Raw genomic sequence first — 19,268 nt, forward strand, 5'->3', positions numbered from 1 at the left:
CTCTCCTTGACCAGTTTTAAAAGCTACTGTTGAAGGCAGTAAAGGCTACATAACCAGCATACCTGTTCTGCTTGTGCATTTGCTGTCCAGGGATACTCTAGCTGGCTGCAGGACCAAAGCAGACAGAAAGCTGCAAAATATGTAGCAGCAACACAATGCTCTCTCACGTGAATTTTTCACGTGCCTTTATTCCAAAAACTCATATAACTTATAACTGAATAATAGAGAGCAGTCTGGTAGAAATATAGTGTGCAATAAATCCAAGATAGCTTATTGATCCATTGACTGCAATGTCAACAGATACCCAGTCACAAATATTTTGCCTATAATTCCTGAGAGCACTACAAAATTGCTGTAACTGATTACAGAAAACCTTTTCCTTGCACTAGAGGTCATTTCAGGATATGCTTAGTTTAATACCATTTGACTTGTGCCAAGTTCCTGGTTAGTAAATGCTTTTTATGTTAGGGCTGCAAAAAAGCTTCTGAGGTCGTTTTTCTACCAGTAACTACAATGATGGCACCCTGAACTTTTAAAAACTTTTCTTTTATATTAAGTGGAGGCCCTGTAAGATCTGCTGAATCTGCAAGACCTGAAAAATACAGGATATGTGTGTCTGACTTCAGTGCCTGCACTTAAATAACCCGCATTGTCTAGCTATTGTTAAACTGAACACAGCAAGATAATGATCTCACTGCCCATGCGAATCTACCTAATAAAAGCTAAGTGGGTAACAAAGGAAAAAAAGTATACCTATAGAAATTCTACAGAAAGGACCCTTCAAAGGTTGTCCTGCATTGGAAGAGCAGAGTATTTTTTTGGCTCCATCAGCACTGACTTCCAAACAGCTGATCCAAGATTGGAAGGGGGCAGAGGGGAAGTTGGAACATGCTTAACTTATCAAACAGAACTAGAAACCACATGTCCAATATAAACAAGTTCCAGGTTTCTGGTCTTCAGTGTGCCATAACCATGTTCAGCCAGACAATAACACAATGCAAAAGTTGTATTTTAAATGGTTAAAGTGCCGCCTTTTCAGATGAAATCCAATTGTGAGTTTGTTTCATAAAGAACTCCAGTTTAGCAAAAGATTTGTTGTTTACGCACAACTCATGTCACATACAAATACTTTCCAGTGTCCTGCAAAGAAGTATGTGCTACTGCAGAAAAATCTTCTACAGATCATCCAGAACACTTTTTCCATAAGGCTATGATTAATTTCTAATACAAACACAGCTATCAATTGCAATCGTCCATTCATTAAAAAGATTGTTTGCTGGTTTACTCCAGACTATCTGTAAGACTTCAGTCTTGCTACTGAGAAGGGAAGTGCTGCTACTGGTGTCTGGGATGCGGAAGGCAATCCATCCTCACCACTTCCAATATTAATAGATCTCATTACACTGGACCTGAGTACCACCTCCATGCTAAAAGGAAGATGGTTTGGGGGAAGAGAATTCTGTGAAGTTTCTGATTTTCCACTAGATACCCAAAGTTTTCACCCGGTAGAAAAGGCAGTCCCTGAACACTATATTCTGTGAATGATGTTGACTGCAACAGCCATAGTGTAGTTGGGATATTTTTTGTTAATTACGCTCTGCTCGACTACAGTAAGATCACAGGTTGCCCAGGATGGCAACTCACTGCCTGAGCTAGATTTGTCTCAGTAACTGTCTTGGTCTCAGCAAAATGTGATTTCCAAAGAATTGTGGAAGTCACAAATTGATTCATTTTCTTTCTGTACATTTTTTTCCCCTGGTTTATTGAGCATGTTTCAGTGCAACACAGCACAACCATGTGTGTCCCCTCAGATTCAAAGCAATGCCCATTTGTCTTTTAAACAGATTGTCATCTTCCTCTTCCTTTTTCACTCAGCAAAAGCAAAGAGAGGAAAAGTGGGGAAAAATTATGGAGAAAGAGTATTTAGCTATGCTGATTATACCTGTTTCAAAGACAATGCTGAAAAGGCAAAAAGAAGACTGTTTTTTGTAGTACACCCTCTCTCCATCACAGTTATGGCAATGATAAGTACGGCTTTGCTTTAAAGGCTTTTAGCTACAATACCTAAACTCTGTTAATTGTTATCAGAAGCTTTACTCCTGTGACTTCTGCATGATTAATATCACCATAAAGACTAGGGAGAAAAAAGAGGGAAAGGAAGGGAAGGGAAGCCTTTCACAGAAAAACCTGTGTAACGATCAGACAGAAGACTTAGTTCTCTCTAGTAGCTAATACTACTCAAGTGTGTTGTAAATACAGTTGTCAGCCAGTTGGATTCTCCATGCAACCAATTTAACCCTAACTCTTTTGCAGCTGAATTAACTGAATCCTATTATTCAATCCTGAACCAGTCAGTTAAAAGGAGTGAGTAGGAGTAGTTCTGCCTTTCTTCCTGACTTCAGCTCCTTTTGGAAAATACAAGTTCTAAAACTTGCTTACTCTTCTAAGAAATTTATGCCCTGTGCTTATTTCAAAGATTTTAACATTAGGCTACTTATAGCATATACACTGCTTATTTGTTACCTTCAATGAACATACACTGTTTGATCCAGGCTTAGAATCAATACTTTTAACTAATAATGTTATTGTTTGGAATTGCATGTAAGGGTGGGGACTAGGCAGGGCTGTAAATGAAGTTGTTTTATGTTTTCAATTGAATCCTTTTTTTTTAATATGTTGAAACCTTCTTAGAGGAAGTAAGAAAGGAGTTGCAGAGCTCTTTCAAAGCAACAAAAACAATGCTTTGCAGTCTTGTATTGTTTTTAAAAATACAGGCTTATTAAAAGACACTTAAGACCATCAGTTTTCAGAAAAATGCAGGAGCAGACTGCTGAACTATTTAACACTGAGAAAGAATGCTTATGGCTTAGGCTGAAAAGACAACTGTTTCGTGAGGCTGGCATTTGAAGCTGTCCTGAAGCTAAGAACTGTCTCAAAGAAAAACTTTAGAGACGATTTTGATGCACTCAGCAAAGAGAGGAGGTGGAAGGCAGTAGAAGAGCATTATGGGATACAACAGCCTAGAGGCACCCTGGAGCTTTTCGATAATCTGGGTGTATGCTAATGTTGGTGAGTTAGGCATGCAGAGCCAGCTAGCTGTTTCTAACTTTTAACACAAGAATTCAAAAACACAAGGCCTAGCCACTAAAACTGAAACTGCTGAGCAATGTGCAGAGGGCTGAATTCAGTTAAGTCTGTACTCTTGCCTGTGGGAGATTAGCATTGGGGAAAGGCCTTTCCAATTTCCTCTGGCATCCTGTTCAGAGGGATTGCAGCTTCCCATTCAGTCCTGACACCTAGAGCAGCCCAACTGGCAGCTCAGAGGATGGATCGAACCAGTGGTACCCCATCATTTCATCCTGCTCTACACAAGAGCAGTCTGCAGCCCTATTTTCCTCTGCTCTCTTGAGTGGCACAGGAGGCATTAGATTAAGTTTCTCCTCTTGTAATCTTCTCCTGCAAAAGCTTGGGTCTTCACAAACGCTGCTTGCCACACGCATGCATATATATACCCCTTCTAGAGTCACTGTGTGCCTACAGGTAAGCTAAAGGAAACAGAGCCAAGTCTAGTCCATGTGTTTTAGCTAACCAGCTAAGTTTTTGGTAATTGCCAGGTGCTAAAATGGAAGATAAAACTTTATTTCACTGATATGTGAACTTGCTTCTCCTTACATTGGTTAATCAGTTTCTCCACGTGCTCACAGGCAGCATCTCAATTCAGACCAACTTCAAAGATGTCATGCTTTACCGCTGTGTTTTGAATTAATGTAGTTGGAGCAAATCAGACATACTAGAACTGAAAGTGAAAACCAACCTCCTGTTTAAAATGTATCATCTGTACTTTATATAAAAGCCTCTACCAACCTAATACTACTCCAGTTTGTCCAGCCTAATTGCTATGCTGTTGTCACACTTGTCACAGTGAGGTCTGATTGCTTTGTTTCTCAGATCGCTTTCAAATACCAAATACATTTTGAATTTCTCTGCCTTCACATACCCCAGTTACAAAGTAATCAGAAAAATTTTGCTTAGGGAAACAAGATATAATAATTGGGGGGAAAAAAAGATACATACGTTAAAAACTAACTTTTTTCATATGGGTTCATTAGTGTTGTCCTCAAAAACGTGATTATAGAGATTTTATGTAAAGAAATGGAAATTTCTTTACAAGTGAATGGAAATTATTCAGTCTTTTCTACCTATTTCAATTCAGCTAGTATTTCATGACTAAGGGTTAGACTAAAAAAGAACAACAGATACCAAGTAACATATCCTCCATAAATGCAAGGTTAAGCAGGCTGAATACATAGCTGCCCAAGCTCACTCTGCCAGCTAGAGACCAACAAAGGTCTTCACCACTTTCTCTTGGATGAGTCCTAACACGACATCTATGAGCAAGGATAATATAATTAAGATGGCCTTCTCTTCTTCTTGAGCCCCATCAGCCATACAAAAGTCAGCTAGTTTAGCAGTAGTACAGAGGGGCCTCTATTAAGCTACCTGGCCCCCAAGTTTGTTTCACTGCAAGACTCTATCTTAGTAAGACTCCAGACTTGAGACCGGTGCCCACATCTCTTTAGCTTATGCTGATTTGTGGAAACACATTTAGTTCTGATGATTGAAAAGCTGTTTCTGTGTTACGATGTACTGCTTGGTGAGTAGAACTAGTAAGTTTAGAAGGACATTTCAATGCAATTAAATGAAGGTTTATGTTACGCTTTCTCTGCATTCATGATGGCATGTTAATGAAGATGGCTAAAAGCTTGAGAGGTCACAGTGATTTGGTGGAGGGGGGGGTCCAACACATAGGATTCTTGTGGTCCCTGCCCAAAATCCAGTTTTTCTCTACATATAAATACATAGTATCATGCAATAAGTTGGGGCTCTTCTACAGCCTCTTGGAACATAGCAGTCCTGGACAATGCTTTATGAGGTTGTAGCCTGTAGATGGCTATTGGGCTCTGCACTGTTTCCCTCTCCCCACTGGTGTACCAAAAGAGACAAACTGGTTTCCAGCGATTCCAGAGAATTTCCAAACCTTCCTAGTGACCCAGTACTGAAAACCTGCTTAGAGGAAGGAGAACTTTGTCATGTAAATGGTTTATCTGATTTTCTGAAAGTCCTTTGTGTTTAGGAATTTTCTCAGGAGTGGAGAGGATTTTTAAAACTGGTGTGCCAGTGAAATTTTTCTATCAATGAGATCAATATAGCTTGGGATAAACAGGGTGCTGCATCTGTGCACCACAACACAGCTTCTGAGGTCCACAGGAACCTCAGTGGAAAAGAATTCAGACTTGACATCTACCCACCGACACTAAATATAACCTTCTGGTAAACATGAAAACTTCAAGGGCTTTGTGGCTGATGATCACGTTGAACTCCAGTGAGAGAGTAGGGTGGAAAACATAAACATAGGAAGAAATGTAGGGGGAGGGAAGGGTTTGAAAGCTGGTGGAGAGAACAGCAAAGATTTTGGTGACTAATGTTTTCTGCCTGGTTCAAGTGTTTGTCGATTTAATAAAGATGAAGCATTCACAAGGCTGAGATAGCTTAACTGCTAGTGTACCAAACGCAAGAAACTATGGATTGCTCTAGCACATTTTTTCTAATAGAGAACTTCATACTAAAACACTGCACTCAGAACACGGGCTTAAGGACAAAAGGCAGATGTTGCTTCCTTGGCTGTTCCATTTGTTTCTTCTGCTTTAAATAGGATAATTAGCATCCTCTGCACTATGGTTTTTGCTTTGGACATTTGAGCACTGAAATCTGGATTATAACTATCAGAAGGATTTCACACAGGGCACCAAACAGGTGGAAAATAGTACCAGCTTTCAGTCCCTACCAATGTGGGCTGGATTTGACCTGAAAGTACTTGGAAGGCTCTATATCTCTTTGCCACACCATAAGCTCAACAATCTAATCTATCCTTCCTCCAAGCATGGAGAGCAAAGCCTTTAGTTTCTGAGCACAGTAGCAGACAAGGACAAGCAAGTTCCTAACGCAGGTCATAAACTGCCCTATTCAAATATCTCCAGCACTATCATCGCTATCTTCTAGCCTGCAGTATTATTCTTAGCCTTCAGTTCTCCCCTAAATACCAGCTCATCTAGTCATACAGCACATGGAAGAAATTCCACTCCATAGCAGAAGGTTTTGGTTGTTTCTTAATAAACAGGTTGGGGAGTTACTGGGGTAGCTGTTTAAAGCACCTTGCATGTGCAGTTGGAGTACTTTCACCACTGCTTGGTGTGGTGGATAGCCATCACCCTATCCATTTGACAGATGGGCTGACTGAAGTGTATGTGTTACTTAACTAGTTCAGGACCACTGGAAAGCAGAGGAGACCCAAACCCCTTGTTCTAAAACAGTAAAACCCATTATGAGTTTTGTAAAAACAAACATTTGACAATCCTCGAAGTCATTGCCTGTTCTGTTAGCTTAACTCCTAGTGCCATATAAACTTTTTTCAAGCCTGTCACAATTTCTTTTAAAGAAAGAAAAAAATTCAAACACCTTAGAAAACATTCTGCAAGAAGAGTAAGAGGTATTTAAGCCTGTTTAAAACTCAATCCAGAGACAGACCTGGTGCCAGTGAGGAGGGAAACTTGGCAGCTTTGTTTAAAGCTTCCCACACAGACACTGGAGACAAGAAAACAAAGAAGCTGTAGTAGTCCCCGAGAGTCCTGCCACTCCCAGGGCAAAACCAGTCCCTTCCCTGCTTTTCCTCTAGCTCTCACAGACACGCACACGCTCTTCTCTCAGTGCCACTGGCTACAGCGATAACCAATTAAGCCCTACAGACCTGGAAAAAATACAGGAAATGAAGAGTTAAAAAAGAAAAGGGAAAAGAAAAAAAAAAAACCGGAAAACTTGGAGGCAAGCCAGCGTCCCCGAATGACTCGGCTCAGCCGGCAGCCCAAAGCGACACTCCCCAACGGCTCTGCCCTCCCTCTCCTCTCCCGCAGGGTGGGCACGGCCCAGCCCTGCTCTCTTTATCAGGGACAGGAGTTCCCCTTCTTGGTCTCTAGTTGGTTTGGGAGCACAGAAATATTGCTAAATTTATCTTTCACTTTTAGGACAACGGCAAATACCAGAAATAAAAAAGCAAAAGAACTGAAAATTAACGGAGACAATTCCCTGCAAACCAAGCGGAAGCACCTTTTCTGCGTAACTCCCAAGGAGGCAAAAAGCAGTTACACAGTGCAAAGCAGGGCAAGCTGCCTGGGGTGCCAGGAACACACTGTTCCTTTGGCTGTGCGGCACACGGAATTGTCCATCTGTATGCTGAAACTTGATGGGGCTTTCTTCTCTCCCGTGGAAAGCAAAACATACCCTCAATTTAGAGGGGCTCTTGCTTTATCTCAGGAAGGCAGCAGGAAAGGCTGAAGGCATGCTTAAGAGGTATGGCCAGTGTGGGTGAGGCTGCCACCTCTGAGCTAAAACTTTGAGTCATTAAGTCATGTTTAGTTCTGAGGATCTTTTTCTTAATGCTCTTTATAAATGAACTGACCATAGATCTTAGTAAACTAATTTGCTGTCTAAAATTACTCAGTGGAACAGCTTGCACAAGCCTCCTCTAGTCAGTGTGGTGCCTCGCCATATGCACTATGATCAGTGCCTTCAGCAGAGATCAGTCTCCTCAATTTTTGGTGCTCCCTGTCTGACTGGAAGCCTCCTGTTCCCCAGCACCAGGTAGAGAGGCATGAGGTCTGGCAAGTCATGGGGCCAGTTTCAAGATGGCCCTCCTAATACTTCCAGTGTGTAACTTTCACAGTGCTTGCAAGACTTCCACTTTTTCTACGTGTGTCTCATAAATTACAATAGCAACAAAAATGTGGTCAGATAAGTCTTCACCAAGAAGTAAACACTAAATACCCATCAGAACAAGTTAGTGTTTGCATTCAAATGTTTTTTTTTGTTTTGGAATCAGTTTCACCCAGCTGCCAAAAGCTTTTCTGAGACTGCCCATGTCCCCCTCTCTCTACGCTTAGATAAATGTCTCCTTGCGACTCATGTTCAGACTCTCATCTGCCTTCCTGCCTACTCTAGCTTTCACACAAGCATCTGCTAAAGAAAGAAACAGACACACAGTCATTCAGGTGCCTCTAGAACATTTAATTTTAAAATATCAAAAGTACTGATGCTTGCATGGGAAGCGATAAGCTGGTATAAATGTAGTGACAGCAGCATGGGGCAGGAAAAAGTAGATGGGGGAGGGTAAGAAGCATTGGAAAGGGAAGTAGAAGATGCACTGAACGAGAAGGCTAGCAGCTAAAAATTACAGCTTGGTACAATCCACACAGATGACCCACAAGCCATTCCCTGTGAAATTAAGTAATACAAAAGGGCAACATTAGCTTTGAATCTATGCCCAGTAAGGGTTTATTCCCCGGGGGGGGGGGGGGGGGTGTTGTTGTTTGGTTTTCCCAAGCTTGAGTTCTGAGAGGTAAAACCATAATGGTGGCCAAATACAAGTTTGTTTGGGTTTGGGTTTTCAACATTCATTTTAATTTACCAAGCTGTAACAAATAAATCTCTGGCTGGATTATAACTAACCTGTGTGGGTCCTTAGATGAGCTTTAAGATGGGAAGATTTGCCATAAATTTTTTCACACCCCACATAGTGGCATTTGTGCTTTTTCTGGGGTGATCCAGGGTCAGTCCAGCTTCTCGTGCGTTTGTTCTTTTGTCTGGGGCTTGGCTCAGTTACTGCAGCCAGGCTAGTAGGTGTGGCAGCTCTTCCTCCTCCATGCTTACCAGCCGAAGACACACTTTCTTCCCCAAACTCCTTAGGAGCAATAGAAATGTGTAATTGTTCTGTGATATCAAAGGTCTCTCTTTTTTCCATCCTTAGAGCAGGTGAGTTTGGGACATGCTGGTTCAGATCTGCTAAAATGCTAGCTACAACAAGTAATGATGATCCATTGTCTTTCCCGGTTTCTCTGACTTCCCGCTTATCTTCCCCATTTGATGAAGGAGGTATTGCTGCACCAGGTTGGGGATCAGGCTCCCCTTTGGGAGCATGGATAATAGCACGACTGGACATAGAAACAAGGCACTCTGCTGCAAAATGATCCACACATGCTGCTGTTGCCATTTTTTCATAAGTTTAAAAAGAAATCCAAACAGAAGAGGGGAAAAAAAAAAACCACCACCACAACACTGCTCTTTCCCTTTTTAAAAAAGATTATGCAAGCAGACTTTTCCCTCTCTTATTTCTTAGGATCTCTTTGTAGAAGTAAAGGCCGATTTTGCAGCCATCAAAACCACACTTTGTTCATGACGATCACACCCAGCTTGTCCCCAAATCAAAAAAGCGTTGGAAATCCAATGGAAGAGAAAAAGAAGAGCAGCTAGATCCTGGCACTGGCAGCTTGTTGCTTGGAGTATGAATTAATGCTGGTTTTTCGAGAACGCAATAAAATAAAGATGCGGTTTCCCCTGCCCTTCCATTGCGTTGTGACAGTAGAATAAGCTTTCCCCGTTATCGCTCCTCGGAGTCGCCCGGACCCCTGCGGGGGCGTGGCCTGGGAAAACATCTGGGCCTGACGTCACCGCGAAGCCACATCCTGCGCCGATGAGGCTGGCGGCGCGCGAGCAGGGCTGTGCCCGCCAGCGCGGCCTGCGCGCGGGGCAGCAGTCCGCAAATGAAAGGAAGCGGCCGATTGGCTGGCGGGGGGGGGGGGGGGGGGGGCGTTCCCAATCGCCCGCCGCGGGAGCGTGTGGCACCCTCCGCCCCCGCCGCGTCCGGAGCCGCAGAGCGGCGGGCGCGGACCCCTCCGCTGGCGGGAAAGCAGACGCAACCTCCCCCGGCAGCGGTCTCGGCGGCTGTGGGACCATTAATCGCCCAGCCCTTTTCACAGGCCGTCCCCTCGGACAGATGTTAACCATTCGGGGCGTGCCATATTAGAGCTTGTACTGCTAGCGACAAGTTAACGGGCCCTGAACTGTGAAAAGGAAGATATTAAATTAACGTTGTAAAGTTGGAACTGATACAAGTAACAGGAAAGAGCGAGGCTACACCGTTTGGTCTACGGCTATACAGATGGAGTTCATGTGCGGATTTTAATTGGTTGTGACAGGTTTCACTAACTGCCAGGGAATACACTTGAAATCACCTTCCTTTCTGTCAAAACCTGCCTCACTATAGCACTCTGCTGCCTCTCAATTATTAAAAAGTACAAATGAAAATAACTTGCTTTTCATTATTATTCTCAGCTTGCAAAAGATACAGCTCATCCAGTTTTACAGAGATTAATGCCTGAATGAACAAAAGAGTTGCGTGTATGACTAACTTGCCAAGCAAAAGTAAAGAAATGCATCTGAATTCAGATCTGAAAGGAGTTAGTCTGTGGTGCTTCTTACCTTCTGTTGGAACATGTTTCTCCAGACTAATTCCTGTGAAATTCCTGCCTTAGGTACAGATGGACCTTTTCTCTGAGACAGAGATGGTCAGAAAGCAGGAGGGCTTCTTTGGAAGCCTTTCTTTCTGGATGGAAAGTTTTGGAGTTTGAGGGGGTGTCAGAGGAAGTGAACATCTGTTGCAGAAACTCAAATACTTTTGGTGTTAGGTTGAGTAAAAGGTTGGTTTCATACACATAAAAATGCCTTATTCAGGAGCAACCTCTGCTTATGCTACCACTGCACTTTATGAAAAAACGTGCTTCAGCTTCTCACGCAACAATTCCCCTCTGGGTCAGGCTCGTTGGTAACCTGTGTCTACCACAGTGCTCCATCTCTGCTCTCTTAATAGTGCAGCCTGTAGTGCTACGTGGGACTTGAGTCACTGCAGCAAAGGGAGGAATAAGGCATAGGACCAGTGTGGGAGGATGCGGTTTAATGCTGAATCAAACCAGATAATTTTGATGCAGGCATATCATAGCATTTGTTCTACTGAGCATATCTATCTATGAGAAATGTTTACCATTCCGCAATAAAAAGGTTGAGTTTGGGTCTTACCTATTTGTTCGTAGGTGAAAAAGGAATTCTGGGGAAAACATTTTTATAAGAAATTTTAGTTGAGTTCAAGCTCAACCTCTTCCTTGAGGGAAGAGGATTGCTTAAATAGACCTACCTGGCAGTTCTTTAGAATTAGTAGTAGATTCAGAGCAGAAACCCAGCAGCTCCCCCAGTTTGAGGAGAAACGTAGGCCATTTTCAGGGGAGTGAGCAAAGGGCAGAGTTTAGGCACAAGTTCTCAGTTCTTACCCCAACGTCAGTAACTGGACAGGAAAAGGGAGACCTGGACTATCCTGGTTGCCAGCCAACAGCAGCCTTTGCCCCAGCACTGACAGGGGGGTTCCAGAGGCACCCTGATATCTCTGTGGCCCCCCCCCCCCAAGCAGCCCCCTGAGCACAGCTGTGCCCCTCTCCTACCGCCTCTCCTTGCTGCTCTCTCATCCTGCGGTGTTCCTCCATAGCCTATCCTGGCCATGCTGTGTAGCAGCGGCTTCTCCAGAGCTCCTGTGGCTCAGAAGGGTTGGCGCGGCCCGGCCCTAGCCAGAGGGGAGAGGTGCTGGCGGAGGCCAACAGCGAATTCAGCAAGCCCTGACAATCTCCTCCCTCAGCATAGCCCACTGCCTGCCTGGCATGAGGAGAGCTCCCTCAGGAGGGCCAAGAGATGTGATTGGCTGCTCTGCCCCCTTCCAGAACCTTCCAGAGAAGGCCAGCCAATCAGGAAAGGACCTTACATGCTGTGTGAGGTTTTCTTCAGTGGAGCATTTGCTGGGCACCGTGTTGGCGTGGAGGAGCCTGTATTTCCAGGGGGATTACCTGGGTGATTATCTGATGCTGCTTATGTTTTGCCTTCGTGGCGTGAGCAGGCAGGACACAGCTCACCACATTCCTGGGGTCTTTGGCCGGAGGAGAGAGGCAATGCGTCGTGTCCACAGGTGGGCCCGCTGGCAGCAGGCGGGCTGTGAGGAGGTAATGGTTGGCTATAGCTGATGGCAGGGAGAAGACCTAACTTTCTTTTTCAACAGATCTGTTAGGTTAAAGCCTTGTCCTGGTAGCAGCTCCTGTTATATAGGAGTGCCTTTCATGTAAAATTAATGGCCGTAACCAAGTCCCCAATGAACTTCACGAACTCTCTAGTACTTCTGCAATTTTGCGGTTGAGAGCTTGTTTCGCTATCAGCCTGGAAATGTGACACTGGCTGTGCTCTGTGTGGTTAAGGGTAGGCTGCTGAGGCTGGGGGGGTTCAGAGGAGGAGGTTTGTTTTGATGAGAGCTTACTCCTCTTTTTGGATGGATGAACCCTTTGGGCGTGACTTCTTCATTTGGGAGAGAGCAATGTTGTGAAGGTTACTTGTAACAGAAAGGCTTTTTACTGCAAAAGAATAGTTAGTAATATTCGGCAGATGGGTATGTAACCTGGTTACGGTTCAGGTATTACTCTCTTTTAAATCATGACTATGAAAATATGCCTGACTTACTTTTTAATAGCTGACTAGAAGTAAAAAATTGTCATGTCTTGCACACTATCAGTATGAAAGAGTCACTATCTCTTTGCATGTACAAGAACAGGGTGTAGTGTGTTTGTTGTCTGGACCTGAAAATTCTAGCTGCCCAGTGGAACCAGCTTTGGCTTTTAGTGCAGGATTCCAAATATTAAATGCCTCTGTGTGAACTAACAGTAGCAAATAGCCTCCCTGCAAGCAGCAGAGGTGAAGACTCTCCTTTGTAAGAAATTTCAGTCATTACATTAGATCAGTAGTACAAAAAGATTTTATGGAAAATCACTAGCCAAAATACTGTGCCCATTTATCAGCTCTTTCTTGTAATGATAATATATTTACCTGCCTATTTGTTCATTGTTATTATTTATTGCATATTTATTTTCTCTAAGTGGAAAAGTGAATTTCTGGAAGTACACAGTAAATCTTAAATTCACCTCTGCTGAATATCCTGCAACTGTTGACTTGTTCTCACCAAATGAGCTGAATTTTGAAACTGAGATTACCAAAAACATTTAATAAAAATAGATCCTACCTCCCTCTTTAATTTTCTTTATTTGATTATGTTGTTGATGTGTTCTCACCTGCAGGCATTTGTCCCACAGACTGAGGTGAGAATTTTTCTCTCTGTTATGGCACTATTTTTCCATCCATCAAGTAATACAGCCTGGGTTTTGGCAGGGGTTTTTAATATTTAGTGTTTTCTTAATACATAATTTAGAGTTTTGTTTAGCTACAAATGCATAGCAGCGGAATAATTTTAAATTGAATCCACCCTGTTCTGCCCCTCCCAAAATAGCTCATTGCTTTAAAAAATTACAGGAATAAGAAGCTCTAAAATGCTTTGTGAAATGAAAATAGTTTTATGAACTCTATTAGCAAAAGCTTTAAACAGAATAGAACAAAGCCCTTATACAAATGCCAGACTTGCTTCACAATCAGCTGATGTTTCGTTTTGCATGGCCAAAAGAAACTTTTAAAAAATGGAGCTATAGCAACATTTTTCATAACTGGTATAAAAACCACTATTCCAGCTTAAAGGATGCTGTAGTATCACATCCTTATAAACCAAATGACAGTGGAAGTCTGCAACATGCAAAATTGGGCAATCTGAAGCAGGAATTTTATGAGTGGGACATATGAGGAATTTGATCTGAGAAAAATTAGTTTCCTATTCCCAAGAACATGATAAGATCTAAACATGCAGTTTTATAGTAGCAGACATTTCATCAGCACTTTTCCTGCATGAGTTTGCCCAGTAATTTCTCCTATTTTCATACACTTCTGCTTTAGATCAAGTGAGTCAGATGCACAAAAAGTGTAAACCACAGGAGTTCTATGGACTTCAGTGAAGTTACGTTATTTTACATCACCTCAGGAAGCTCTTCATGAGAATGGAAAAAGTAAAAGGCCATGTAGTCCCTCTCCCTGTTTCAACTCCTACACAGCAGCTGTAAGATGAAAAGACCTAGTTTCATTTTATGTTGTCTACACAAATAGTTCTCTGTCTAGGAAAACTGAAGAAACAGAAAAAAGGGAAACAGAAAAAATAGCAGACATCTCTGCCTGCGTTCTTGTGGTACCTGTATTCACAATCCTGTATTTTGATAGAATATTAGTTTTTACTGATGATTTCCTGTGGTTGCTTCTTAGTGGTTCCATGGTTTGAGGGGGGCTCTGGAAAGAGCTGTGTAAGAGTGGTTGGTTGAGTTCATAGCCACGGGATTAGAATCATAGAATCATAGCGTGGTTTGGGTTGGAAGGGACCTTAAAGATCATCTAGTTCCAACCCCCCTGCCATGGGCAGGGACACATTCCACTAGACCAAGTTGCTCAAAGCCCCATCCAACCTGACCTTGAACACTTCCAGGGATGGGGCATCCACAACTTCTCTGGGCAACCTGTTCCAGTGCCTCACCACCCTCACAGTGAAGAACTTCTACCTTACATCTAATCTAAATCTACCCTCTTTCGGTTTAAAGCCATTACCCCTTGTCCTATCACTACATGCCCTTGTAAGAAGTTCCAGTTCATCTTTATTTAATCCTGAGAGTTTATGGGTCAGGATCACTTTGTATCACTCATTTTTCTTTGTTTTGTTTTGGTTTCCCCTCGCCTTATTAACTGTCTTTTTCTCAACCCACAAGTTTTCTCACTTTTGCCCTTCCAATTCGTTTGCCCATCCCACTGCAGGGGAGTGAGGGAGCATCTGTGTGGGACTTACTTAGTTGTCTACTGGTGTTAACCAAAACCAGTCCCTTTTCCTGATCCTGTATCCCCTGGGCAGTGTACTGGTGCTCTGGTTTGGCTGGTCCAGCCCAGGGCTTTTGGTGACTCCTGCTCTGCTGTGGATTTTTTGGCAGCAATGGGAGATTTGGCTCATTTTATGAGATTTGATTCCCCCTGCTTCAGCACCACTATCAGTTCTTCTCCAGCCAAGAACTTTTATTGCCACTTCTGTAAAGGAGATTTATCCAACAGATATTCCTGCTCCCTGAAACAGGGCCTGAGAAGCTAAGCCAACCTTTCTTTCTTATAAGGCAGTGAAGCAGCGTACATTCACAGATATTACTGTAAACTCTGTGATTCATTGTCTCCTATGTATTTAACACATGTACTTTCTTAAATGCAGTGTTTGTTTGATTCCTTATGAACAGAAACCATTTATGAAGCTGTGTCCTGCTTTTCTTTTCTTTTCTTTTCTTTTCTTCTTGTTTATTGCCCATGTTTGCACTATATCGAGACTACCAGTACAAGACTTCATCTGGTCCATGTCTCATGCTCCTCAGCCACTGTGGTGGCATCTCTCACTTTCATGACAGTGTTATGACTTCATCTTTACAATAACCCTGATATGCACATACTGAAGTCTGAGTACCAGCCTTACAGATGCCTAAAACCCAGATTATTTTGACTGAGATTGGATGAGTTACCCCGTAGCAATTCATAGATGCCCAAACTTAATCCATGTGGGAAGCTAATATAAACTAGAAAAAGGTGCTCTGAAGCCAAGCCATTATTGTTCTAGGATGAGAACCATGATACTTTTGTGTATTTGTTGAGAATCTGATTCTTCCATTTTCAGAAATGCCCAGTCACAGGTTTTGCTGACACCTGAAAAGCAAATACTTTTTAATGGTGTAGTTTATGCCATTAAATGGATTAAGTGCTAGACCCACAATTTAAATGTTATGTGTCATATGGAGAGAGACTACAGAGAGTCCTCTTGTTTGTTTCAGGGACACTAGGTGACAATGACATCATTTAACACGACAATATTTTCTCCTCTCCTGAGTCAGTTCCTGAGACAGAAGATAGATCATATCTCTAAAGCAGAGAAGGACAGTTGCAGAAATGTGTCATCAAACTACCAAAAGGCTCAGTTTGTAGTGTGAAGTACAGAAATGATCACTCAATCTCACTAAGGAAGTACTGTGCAGAAACTTAGACATATTTCCAGGAAACCAAATCAGTGGGGGCAAGATGTGCATTTTATATGACACAGGAGCATGAGCTATGCCAGCTGGCACTAAGGGAAGTGGCCCAGAAGTTTCCCCATCCTCCAGTATGTCCCTGCATAGGCATATCAATGCTATCCATTTCTGAGAGCATTGGGCACGTGGACATTTTGAAAAGTGGGTTCTTTATTTTAGGTACTTTTGATGTACTTTTGGAGACCTTGGACATCCATTTTGTAAATTCCTGGCTGTGATTTCTTCCTTTTAAACTAACAGTAGTTTAACTTGTTCTGAAGCAGGCCTATGTGCTACATTGAGCTATATGAGAGTAATACCCTTTGGGAGCACTGGAACTGTTCCTTTCCCTGGAATGAATGTACTGAGATAAGACTTGTGCACAAGTTGTGTACAGTGCCCTGTACTCGGCACTGGTGAGGCTGCACCTCGAATACTGTGTTCAGTTTTGGGACCCTCGCTACAAGAAAGACATTGAGCTGGAGCATGTCCAAAGAAGGGCAATGAAGCTGGTGAAGGGTCTAGGGAACAAGTCTTATGAGGAGTGGCTGAGGGAACTGGAGTTGTTTAGCCTGGAGAAAAGGAGGGTCAGGGGAGACCTTATCGCTCTCTACAACTACTTGAAAGGAGGTTGTAGTGAGGTGGGTGTTGGTCTCTTCTCCCAAGTAGCAAGTGATAGGACAAGAGGAAATGGCCTCAAGTTGCACCAGAGGAGGTTTAGATTGGATATTAGGAAAAATTTCCCCACCAAAAGGGTTATTAAGCGTTGGAACAGGCTGCCCAGGGAAGTGGTGGAGTCACCATCCCTGGAGGTATTTAAAAGACATGTAGATGTGGTGCTTAGGGCCATGGTTTAGTGGCAGACTTGACAGTGTTAGGTTTATGGCTAGACTTGATCTTAAAGGTCTTTTCCAACCTAAACGATTCTATGACTTCTTGCACACTTACTGGTCCATATACTGTAAACATCTGAAATCACATAATATCCTTCAGGAAAGGCTTACCATAGCCAGTGATTTTCTCACTGGCTCAGGCTTAAATAGGCTTTGCCAGGATCAGGGAGTGACTTTTCACAGTAATGGTTTTCCCTAGGAGTTATCCTAAGTTTCCAGCATTTGTTGTTCAAGCTGATCATCCCACCTTTGAGGAAGAGCATGTGCCATCTCTCTGTAAAGTAGATTTACCAAATAGCTTCTTGGTGCAAATGGAAGTGTACAGTAGAGGTGAACCCTAAAACTTCTTTCTCTCTTTCCTAAAATGATTAGTGAAATTGTTGCTATAGTTCTCACAAATCTTTAATGTCCTTAGTGTGCCATCCTGTTTCTAATACAGCTGAAATCAAAGGCACCTGGCCTGTAAGACTTCAGACTTTGCATTGAGTATTCAAGGGCATGTTTTGAATAAAAGGAAGGAAAATCTGGACCTCGTTAGAAGACAGAGGAACCACTGCAGTCACCACACAAATTTTGCTCAAGGAAAAATGTATAAAAATCCAGAGCCAAATTCCTGGAGTGTCCTTTGCATGGTCCCACTTCCTTTTAGTTGGTTAGGTTTTTTTGTTATGGAAGCCAGGCTTACTCAATTCCATGTCTGTTTCCTACTTAATAGGTTTTCAGCTTGTTCTGTGAGCTCAAGTAATAAAAACAGTTTCATAGATGTCCTTTGAAAACAGGTAAGTGGCTAGAGGACAGGTCCCTGTCCATGCTGATGGGAAGCTGCAGCAGAATTTTCCCCTTTTGGGGCATCAGTGACTCCACGCTGATGTCCCTAGGGAATAGGTTTTCTTTAATTCAGCTGCCTGTGGAACTATTTGCTTATTGTCGAGCTGCCTGTGGATATATCACAAAACATAGTTTGCTGTTTAACACTATTCACACATTGTACTAAGGAATTCTTGGTGTGCAGATGGTTTACAGACAGGTGTCTGAAAATCTGCAGTTTGTTTTACTGGTTAGTTTCCCAATTCATGCAGTAGTTCCATTTCCTGAATGTAACCACCATAGGAAAACACTGGCAACATAGATTTTCAGTGCACAATTTGTATTGTTGCAGAGTAATTGTGTAATCCAGAATTTACTTTGAGCACATGTTAAAAAAATAAATGTGGACTTAAACTTAGCTCTTCAGAGGATTTATCATTCATCAGAATCAAATGCTTTCACTCAGATTCAAGGAAACCAAACATAAAAGGGCTCAAATAGCACTAACTGCAATGTGTTTAGAATACAGATACTGATAGTTTTCTAAGTGCATTAGTTGATTTACCCTTAGCCCAGATTATTTACTCGGGTAATGAATCTGACCTTTGTTTTGTGCATTCATCTGTTTTCAAGAGTAAAAATGTAGTGGGAAATGTGGTCTGGCTAGATCTGCTAGGCGATCGGCTTGTGTTCTCGGCAGTTAAGTGGTTGAATATATTCTACAGTGGGAATATTCATTGCCTGACTGAGAAGCTTGGTTTCCTTTTTGGTGGTTTGTGTATTAAAAAAAGGAAAAACTTGGTCAGTAAGGAGACAAGTTCAGTGACATTCAGCAGACTATATAACATGCTGATAGTCATTTGGATTTAGGACAAAGCCTTACCTGTAAACTCCAAGTGCACAATGAACTTAGGGAAACCTGCTGGAGCTGGAAGGGGTGAAAGGTTTAATCGTCTATATAATAGCAACTACGTTAGGTTTTGGGTGCAATCTGTGAGTAGCTCTTCTACAAACCCTCTCTTGTCTTCCCCTGCCAAACACCTGCAGTGGAACCCCACAGTGTCTCTGCAGTTAGTTCTGTCTGTACCTGCGAGGAAGGATAGATCTTCCCGTAGTAACACTTATATTTATTTTCTGGGTTTTAGCGCGCGTGACTAGTAATACCTAGACACTGCAACAGTTGCTTGTCTAATTTATAATGTTCTCTCCAGTGTGGTTATTCAGTCTTTAGTAGCCTCCTTATTTATCAGAGGATAACTTAATGTTGTCAATGAGGGTTGCAAGTGCTCTGCATGGCAGGTGCTGGCTAATTGCATGTGTTCGTCTCACAGCTGCCAGTGTTCTTCTGTCCAGCTGAGCACATCAGGGTTCATCTGAACCATGATTGTGGTCAATAACAGCCCAGAACAAGGGACTGCTTGTCCTGCTGTGGTGACAGCAAAACGCCATGGGGCAGTGCTGGCTGTTCAACAGTTTTTGATGATTTTGTGTAGCACAGGGGCTGAACAAAGCACAGTGAATGAGTGACATGATGTAATGCATTTTCCAAGAAACGTAGATAAAAGAAAATCATAATAAATCTCTTCAGTGAGTGGGATGCTTTCGGGGGAAGTAAGTGGGCTGTACTCTGCAGCCTCCA

The 19,268-nt window shown here is 42.6% G+C and overlaps 1 protein-coding gene across 1 annotated transcript in view; it reads right to left on the reverse strand.

Annotated features, from left to right (window-relative positions):
* Nucleotides 1-9,565, reverse strand: part of KLF13 (Kruppel like factor 13) — a 36,984-nt gene extending 27,419 nt beyond the window's left edge. The window contains exon 1 of the mRNA XM_030015433.2: nt 8,560-9,565. Within this exon, the coding sequence (XP_029871293.1) occupies nt 8,560-9,100 (541 nt within the window). The 5' untranslated portion in view covers nt 9,101-9,565. The remainder of the gene's footprint in view (nt 1-8,559) is intronic.
* Between the last annotated feature and the right edge of the window lie 9,703 nt (nt 9,566-19,268).

Source organism: Aquila chrysaetos, chromosome 5, assembly GCF_900496995.4.
Source record: "Aquila chrysaetos chrysaetos chromosome 5, bAquChr1.4, whole genome shotgun sequence".
NCBI classification, from domain to species: Eukaryota; Metazoa; Chordata; class Aves; order Accipitriformes; family Accipitridae; genus Aquila; species Aquila chrysaetos.